The sequence below is a fragment of the Olea europaea genome, unplaced genomic scaffold (genome assembly GCF_002742605.1).
Source record: "Olea europaea var. sylvestris unplaced genomic scaffold, O_europaea_v1 scaffold2512, whole genome shotgun sequence".
Taxonomy (NCBI): domain Eukaryota; kingdom Viridiplantae; phylum Streptophyta; class Magnoliopsida; order Lamiales; family Oleaceae; genus Olea; species Olea europaea.
Window position 1 is genome coordinate 48,072 of NW_019243365.1, and position 9,034 is coordinate 57,105.

Here is a 9,034-nt window from a genome sequence, read left to right on the forward strand (position 1 = left end):
GTCACAAATCACAAATATTATAGGTTACAACTTATTAAACAATTACAAATTATTAATTTTTTAGATCACACATTTTTTTTGTCATAGTTTATATATAGGTCACAAATCACAAATATTACATGTCACAACTTATTAAACAGTCATAAATTATTAATTTTTTAGATCACACGTTATTTTTTTGTCACAATATTGTTCATTGGTCAGAGATTAACCAATTTAATTGTCATAATCAACCAAATAATATGTTACCACCACTAAACAACCACAGCCTTTAACATCACCAACACCACCGCTGCTGTCACCGCCAGAATCACCGCCACCATCACTCTATAGCAACACCATTGTCTCAAACAATATCAACACATCCACGTTGACAAACCACGACCACCAATATCTCACCATCACCACCACACCCACTGCCATGACCATCGCCATCCTCAAAACATGAAAGCTGCCACCACCACACTCTTAACAACCAAAAACCACCACAACTACCTCACCCAAACGCCACCAAAAAATCAACTCCAACATTATTATCGCCACCACAATAACCAGCAACACATCCAATTTCATAACCAAAACCAGTGGCTGTTCCACCACCATCACCCAAACACTAACAAAATCGTTGCCACCACCACAACCACCAACAAACCCTCAGATATGGCGTTCTAAATAACTATTTAACTAATTTTCGATGAGGGTTCTGGTAAAAATGGGGTCGACGCTGCTGTCAGATCTGGGGACGAAGATCGCAATCCCGGTGTGCCTAGCTATTGATACAGTGTTTTCATTCGTGTAGAGGTTCCTTCTTTCGATTGTGTATGTCTAGTCCGAACACGTCAAGATTGTGTCTTTGGGAAGCAAAAATGGCAAGGATGGTTGATCGAGGAAGAGGAAGGCAACAACGCAGCTTTCTGTTGCCGCGGTCGACGACGAGCAATGTTGGTGCGAGACGTCTTCACAGCGGTAGCATCGACTGTGACGACAGCTGCGTCGTCGTCTGAGAAGAGAAAGTAAGGGATAGAGAGACGAGCAAGGGAGAGGGAAGAGATGGGTAGTAACAACTAGGTAGTGGGTAGGGTTTTTATTTTTTGATAATTAGTTTATTTAAATAATTAATAAAAAATTTTAATTTCTGAAATATCAAACTTCCAACCTATTTAAGAATTTTGAATAATTAAAGTATGATTTTGTGTAATTTCCACTATATTTAGTCTATAATTCATTCTTTATCTTTAACGTAAACTTAATAGGAGAGAAAAATAATAATAATAAACGAGAACCAAAAATGAGAATGAGAGAGAAATATTAAATAATTTTGACATATTCCCTCTAGAAGGATCTCTAGTATTTTACAATATTCTTGAAAGATTTCTACGTTTAGACGATCTTCTTGACATGTTAAAATTTATTCTTGTTATGTTAGCTATAAATAACTCTAGAAATGATGTATAGAAAAGAAATTTTGTAAACATTGTCTACTTTAGCTTACATGAAAATTTGTTTAATGCAATCTACGTCACTATTGAAGGTGCTTTAATTAGCCCCCATTCAACAACCATTATAATGAATTTTTGTGTGAAAAATGAGTTTTGAAATAGTAATTTTTTGAAGAATATGTCGTTAAAAAATTTTAGGTTTGAGTACAAAATATTTTCTTATGAGAATTTGTTATTGAAAATGAGTTTTTTTTTTAATTATTTTATTTTAATGATTGTCAGACAGGGTATAATGTCATGGGAAGTTTTGGAATTTATTTCAAGTCCGTTTATTTTGGCAAAAAAAAAAGTATTTGATGGACAATATTATTTTTTTTGACATTTAACTCCTATTTGATTTAGATAAAAATCAGATTTTTAATGAATTTTTACAAAAACTGATGGAATTTATGGTTAAAAAGTTATGAGTTCCATAAAATGTTTAATTAAATTAATTGTTGGACAATATTATTTTTGATATTTAACTCTTATTTGATTTAAATAAAAATCATATTATTAGTAGATTTTCATAAAAATTGATTAAATATGTTATTAAAAAGTTAGGAATCCCATAAAATGTTTAATTAAATTAATTATTAACTTTAACTTCTTCTTTTTTCCCAACAACCCCTAGACTATTCCTCCTCTTTCACATCGATAGTCGGAAGAAAGGGATACAAATTTAATCAACTTTTTTAGTTGTACCAGACAATAACTTAATGTATTTCCCTAAAAATTGATAGTCGTTGAATTTAGGATGAAAATTACTAATCGAATAATGTTATTTATATCCATTCAAAATGATCATCAATTTACATAGTAGGATAATACTAAATAAATGTATATATATGAGACTTGGTCATATCATTTAAGTCTCGTCAATCATCTTTAATGAAAATAAATAGCATTATATTTAACAATTATTTAGAAACAATTATCAAAAAGTCCATGTAATTACATGAAATTGCAACCTTTCAAATGAATTTCGAGGAGATAATACAGAGCAATTTTGGACGTTTAGCGATTGGACAATTTTTCCCTTCAACTTTTATTCAAATTGAAGATTTTCATCACATCGATACTCAAATTCACAAATTTATATAGGTTAAGTTTCAAACTTCACTTTTGAAGTTCAAGAACCAAAAATACACTAATTGAAGGTCCTGTTTAATGTAGATTGAAATCAAACTTTTAGTAAATTTTGATAAAAATTGACAAAATATATGGTCAAAAATTGTGGAACTCTTAAAATGTATTATTAAAATTAATTGTGAATATTAATTTTATTTTAATCAAAAACCAAACGGAGTCTAGATAGCATCCCTAATTTTCAAACTCCTCCTAAAAAGTTAAAAAACACAATAAATTTTCAGTAATTTGCAGCCAAGTTTTCGTTACAGAGACCCGACTTGTGCTGCAGCTCCGCTCCTCATTCTCTCGTCCCTGGAAAATAGTCACATGCGTTTCAAGTTCCATTTCAACCTTTTTGGACTGTCAAAAATCTCAGACGATAGAGACGAAAATACTTGTAGCCTAGAAGGTTATTTATTTCTTGACTAATTTTGGAGCCACGTTTTCTTCGCAGCGGATCCAACTGGCCCCACCCGACCCCAAACATTCCCTCCTCGTCCTCCTGCATATATTATACATATACACTCACTATATCTCTCTGTTTCTCTTTATAAAGGATTAGTCATTGACATAAATAACTGGCAAAGAGAGAAAATAGGAGGACAGACAGGAAAACTACCGCGTAAAATAAACAGAGAGAGAGAGAGAAGAGGTTGAAAAACTATTCTTTTTCCTTCTTGTATTTTAGACTACCATTGCATCTTCTTCTCCGGCGGCATTGCGCCGGCCGGANGAGGTTGAAAAACTATTCTTTTTCCTTCTTGTATTTTAGACTACCATTGCATCTTCTTCTCCGGCGGCATTGCGCCGGCCGGAAAGTTGTTTTATTATTATCGTTCATTCCCGGAATAATAATTATAGCCACGAGCATTTGGTTCTTTCTTGATTTGGTCCCTCTTAATTTTTCTTTATTCAGAGGTCCTTTTTTCATGCTCTCTCTCTATTCTGTTTCATGCACTTACGCTATTGTTTTATTATATTTCTTGATATTATTATGTTAATTTCCACATATGCATTGTTTGGTGTTCTGGGTTTTTGTTTTTAAGAATGCCGTCCGCATGAAAAGCTAACGAAATTTGAAAAAAAAAATGTGGGCTCAATTGCAAATCTATTCGCTGATTTTTCATTGTTCTTGTTTGTTCTAGATCAAGATATAGGTTTTAAGTAACAATATGGTTCGTATTAATCCGTGTTATGTTCTAAAGATTATTGATGTCGTTGAAGAAGATGAAATATGAAAAGAAATTGCTGATTAGCAGACATAATTTCTTATGTTAAATTTATATTTTGAAGGTATTTTTCAAAATATGTTCTTGAATTCCCATTTCTTTGATTTTCTCAAAAATAGAACTAATGAAAAAAAATGCGATATTTCTTGTCATTTCTGTTGGTTTTTGCGTAAGGACTTCTTGGAATTTGTCGAACTGTCCATGACATATGCATGATAATATTTACTCATGGAAATTATGCCTTATTCCTTACAATTTCGTAATCATCATGGACACAATTCGTAAGTCCAGATTTATTTTTTTTTTATAAATAAATCTTAACTTTTTCTAAGGATTTTTTTTTGTAAATTATTTAATCATTCACATGAAAGATGTTACTAGTCTTCTCTATGGTTTTGACAGGAGTTTTTATTTGGTTAATTACTTTGGTGCAGTGATAGATTAATGTGACACTATTATAGTATTGATTCTGAAAATCTCCCAAGTGACTGGCTTTTTTTTTTTTTTTTTGGTCTTTCACATTTGTGTCATTTGATTGCTGTCATTGGTTTAAAGCATTGGATATTTCTATTGTCTATTTATCAACATTGAAAGTATGCATTGCCCGGTATCCTTTGATCTAAGTGCAGTCTAATGAAATCATTGGTTCACTTTAAAGGATTAGAGAATTTTGTATGTAATCTTGTTAAATTGCTTTTAGCATTTAGCAGTATATTTGATTTCTTAAGTTTCTTATGCAGCAAAGGCAATGAATCACCTAAAGACTCCATTCAAAGGAGTCGGCAGTGATGCCAAAGGAAGGCTAGCATGCTACAAAAGGGACTGGCTTGATGCATGTGGTTCGGGCGCAAGGTAAAGTCTTTTTTAGATTGGTGAACTTCACTTTTAATTACGCACCTCAAGTGAATTTGAAATTTTTATTCATTGACCATTTCAGGATACTAGCTCCAACAGCATACATTTTCTTTGCTTCTGCCCTCCCTGTCATTGCCTTCGGGGAGCAATTGAGTAGAGAAACAGGTTGATTTTCTATCTCACCAAATACTTTTATCGGTATTTCGTTATATGATTTTTTACACGAAGGGTCTCTAATTTGTTCTAAATTAATTTCATCCTACGTCCATATTGAAGACGCATTTCATATGCAACTTTAGACATTTGTATGCATTTCTTATAGATGGAAGCTTGAGCACGGTTGAAACGCTTATATCTACTGCTATCTGTGGAGTCATCCATTCAATTTTGGGGGGACAGCCAATGTTGATTTTGGGAGTTGCAGAACCAACAATTATAATGTACACATACTTGTACAGTTTTACCAAGAAAGGAATGGGGAAAGAGCTGTATTTAGCATGGGCTGGCTGGTACGGAAAACTAACTATCTCGTTGCTTGTGATTATTTCGACTTTTTAATGGCATCTTGAGCAGGAATATGTTTACCCTGTCACTTCTGAATTTCGTTTTTTTAATAGGGTCTGCGTGTGGACTGCCTTGTTTCTTTTTCTGCTTGCTATATTCAATGCTTGCACAATCATCACCCGATTTACAAGGGTGGCAGGGGAGCTTTTCGGAATGTTGATCACTGTTCTTTTCATTCAAGAGGCTATAAAGGTTTTCTTCTTTTTTCTTTTCGCTTTGTGATATTTTTCTTCTCATACTGTCTATTCTCCTATTTGAAACGCTAGAGGAAATTGTGTCAATAATCATTAACGTTTGAATCACAGGGAGTGGTGAGTGAATTTCACGTTCCAAAAGGTGAAAATGCCTCAGAAGAGAAGTTCCAATTTCAATGGCTTTATGCAAATGGTTTACTTGCTGTTATATTTTCGTTTGGTCTGCTTCTCACTGCCCTTAAGAGTAGAAAAGCTAGGTCTTGGCGGTATGGTACAGGTATCTGAAGTTATTTTTACTCAGTATCCAGTCGAATACAGTGACATTTCATCGCCATTTAACTAAATTTAGGCTTATGTAAATGTGCACAGGCTGGGTTAGAAGCTTTATTGCTGACTATGGGGTTCCACTCATGGTTGTCGTGTGGACAACATTATCTTATAGCATACCTGGAAATGTTCCTTCTGGAGTTCCCAGGAGGCTCGTTTGTCCTCTTCCCTGGGAATCGGAATCGTTATATCATTGGACTGTGGTTAAGGTATCAAAAGATTGACAATCCTGTTTCTCACATGTTCGATGGAATTAGAATATGATTCATATTTATCATTGTAGTTTTGATGTCTCATTATTTTTTTAAAGAATCTCTGATGTTCTGAAATGCTTGATTGTTTTTGTAATCAACTATGCACTTTAATATTATGAATGATAAGAAAATTTAGAAATGTCATTTTCTTTATCCCGTGAATTTACAGGACATGGGTAGGGTGCCGACCGGTTATATTTTTGCTGCCATCATACCTGCTGTGATGATAGCAGGATTGTACTTTTTTGATCACAGTGTAGCTTCACAGCTGGCACAACAGAAGGAATTCAACCTTAAAAACCCATCTGCTTACCACTACGATGTCCTGTTGCTTGGAGTCATGGTATAAATTTACAGCTGTTGTCAAGAATTTCAGCCTCCATTAACTTCTTGATATCATAAATATGAGATTTTTATTGAATTTTCTTCAATGATCTGCTAAAGAACTGTGCTGTCTTGTGATTTCAGACTTTGCTTTGCGGATTGCTTGGACTTCCGCCTTCGAATGGGGTCCTTCCACAATCACCTATGCACACAAGGAGTCTTGCCATCCTCAAGAAGCAGGTGGGCGATGCAATTATGTAGAAACTTTCTTAACATATCTTTTTCAACAAGACAGAAAGAATGCTTTCTTAAAGAATTAGATTCCAATCTGCAGTTGATTCGCAAGAGAATGGTAAAAAGTGCAAAGGAGGGCATGAAACAGCAAGCAAGCCATTCAGAAATCTATGGAAGAATGCACGCGGTGTTCATTGAGATGGAGAATGCTCAATCTGTAAGATATCACTTGTAGTTTGTATTCTTGTAAGTGTGCATTTTCTATGTCCTCATGGATGGATGAGTAAGCAAACTTCTTATGTTCCTGCAGCATACAGCTGACAAAGAGTTGGCAAACCTGAAGGAGGCTGTCTTAAAACATGACGATGAAGGAGACAAGAATGGAAAATTTGATCCTGAAAAGTACATTGACCTTCACTTGCCCGTTCGAGTAAATGAGCAAAGACTTAGCAACTTGCTTCAATCCATACTTGTGGGACTGGCCGTATGTGCTATGCCTGTGATCAAGATGATACCTACATCAGTTCTATGGGGGTACTTTGCCTACATGGCCATCGACAGTCTACCTGGTAATCAGTTTTGGGAGAGAATGCTGCTGCTATTTATTCCTCCCGGTCGACGTTTCAAGTAAGCTTTGAATATTCATTGTGCTTGAAATCTTTTATCTAGATGAATTGAGGGCTTACAAAATTAACTTTTCTTTAATTTGGCAGAGTCATCGAGAGTCTGCATGCGTCATTCATGGAGTCTGTACCATTCAAATACATTTTCATGTTTACGGCTTTCCAGTTTGTATATCTTTTGGTATGCTTTGGAATCACATGGATACCTATTGCTGGAATATTATTTCCATTACCGTTCTTCCTTCTGATAAGTATAAGAGAACATGTTCTCCCAAAGATGTTTCCACCTCATCATCTTCAGGAATTAGATGCAGCTGAATACGAGGAAATTGCAGGACATCCTATCCGGGGAAGGAGTCACTCGCTCGGGGTATGTTATTCTGTTCCTTCGATTCTTATGATTGCTCTTTACAAGTCTGAGGAGGATTTTAGTATATAGTATTAAATAACATTATAAAGTGCATATAGATGGTTTTTAATTATAATATGTAAAACAGGATCGAGAAGCGACTGATCCTGACGATGAAGAAGGTGATGTTGATGTATACGAAATATTGGACGAGATGACGACTCATAGAGGTGAATTGAAGCATAGATCTGTGAGCTTCACTGATAGGCAGTTTCAGGTCTTCCCTGAAGGTTCTGATGGAGTGTAAAGACAGCTCATGCAATAACATCTCCTCCTTCGACCCATATTGTTCTTAGGAATGCTGCTTCGTGTATTGCCTGACGATTGTAGCATAGTAAGTATAACAAAAGACGTAGAAAAAGAAAGAGACAACAGTCGGATCGACAAAGGAAAACATTATTCTTGTGTTTTATAGTTTTGTCCATTGGAGACATCTTGTGGGTTCATCAGATTATTGCATAGAGAAAAGTTGAACGTGAAGTTTCTGCTATCATAATCTTATTGTTTGTCTACAATATTAACGTGGTTATATGATTTATCCCAAGTTCATTTATGATGGTTCATTAATGTTAGACGACGAGAGATGTGAGAGATATTGGTTCAAGTTTCCAAAACCCTAAAAAGAGAGAAGATAACAAATAATGAAGCACATATACCAAATGCATCAAAATATAAATTGAAAAATAACAAATGTATAAAAAATTCATAATCTTGATTGCCTAGTTGTTCAGAAGCTGGAGATTTAAGAAATCTTATTAAAAAAGAATGCAAGAAGCTCCGTTTTATTTCACCGTGCAAAGTATTACACAGTAGAATACTGATAGTATTTAGACGATTTTACAAACTGACTCAATTGGAAACTAAAGGATACGATATGCAGTGGCGGATTCAGGAATGTTGGTGAGCTAGGGCGATTTTTGACCATTGTAGATAGTTAACGGCTTCAATAGCGAGATCGTTTATCAAATTTTCAACCATGTATTTTATCAATTTATATGAAAATCTACTAAAAGTGTGATTTTTCTCAAAACCAAACAGGGCTTAGCTGATTTCCCTTTCTAATGCAGGGTTTGAATATCAGTAAAAGAGCTGTGAATCAAACATTATCCTACACCTTTAAATCATTTTACCTTGCAAGAAAGCCTAAAAAAGGGCTAAGTTATAAGACCATATAGAATTTGAACTTGGATTAAAAAAGTAAAAAAAAAAATATATCAAACTTCAAAGTGAAAAATTTGAGGTTCATTTCAATCGTAACTAAACAATAACACACACAAGGTAATTTATCAAACACGCTCTACACATAAATTTTCAACCAGATAATAGTAATATTTGATCCAGTATTCAAAGTAGAAACTTCACGAATGTTTATCAATGTAGTTAAGAAATTAGTAGACAATGCTCAATTAAGG

General features: G+C 34.3%; 1 protein-coding gene across 2 annotated transcripts; it reads left to right on the plus strand.

The window, feature by feature from the left end:
• The first annotated feature begins 3,151 nt into the window (after positions 1-3,151).
• Positions 3,152-8,166, plus strand: LOC111382506 (probable boron transporter 7). Of its 2 annotated transcripts, none has more exons than XM_023006509.1 (13): positions 3,152-3,261; positions 4,579-4,690; positions 4,776-4,858; positions 5,016-5,202; positions 5,311-5,449; positions 5,563-5,728; positions 5,821-5,987; positions 6,202-6,375; positions 6,501-6,596; positions 6,691-6,807; positions 6,901-7,217; positions 7,304-7,583; positions 7,711-8,166. In XM_023006509.1, exons 2-13 carry the CDS (start codon positions 4,587-4,589, stop codon positions 7,867-7,869), a joined length of 1,989 nt encoding a protein of 662 aa, XP_022862277.1. In that variant the 5' UTR covers positions 3,152-3,261; positions 4,579-4,586; the 3' UTR covers positions 7,870-8,166. The 2 variants fall into 2 exon arrangements, with proteins under 2 accessions (XP_022862277.1, XP_022862276.1); XM_023006508.1 differs by lacking the exon at positions 3,152-3,261 and adding an exon at positions 3,344-3,527.
• The last annotated feature ends 868 nt before the right edge of the window (positions 8,167-9,034 follow it).

Excerpts from the sequence above, each read along its gene's own strand:
- LOC111382506 (XM_023006509.1), top strand. The coding sequence starts at position 4,587 with ATGAATCACCTAAAGACTCCATTCAAAGGAGTCGGCAGTGATGCCAAA. Across the intron at positions 7,218-7,303 it reads CCTCCCGGTCGACGTTTCAA|AGTCATCGAGAGTCTGCATG; the intron begins GTAAGCTTTGAA and ends TTAATTTGGCAG. Across the intron at positions 7,584-7,710 it reads GAAGGAGTCACTCGCTCGGG|GATCGAGAAGCGACTGATCC; the intron begins GTATGTTATTCT and ends TATGTAAAACAG.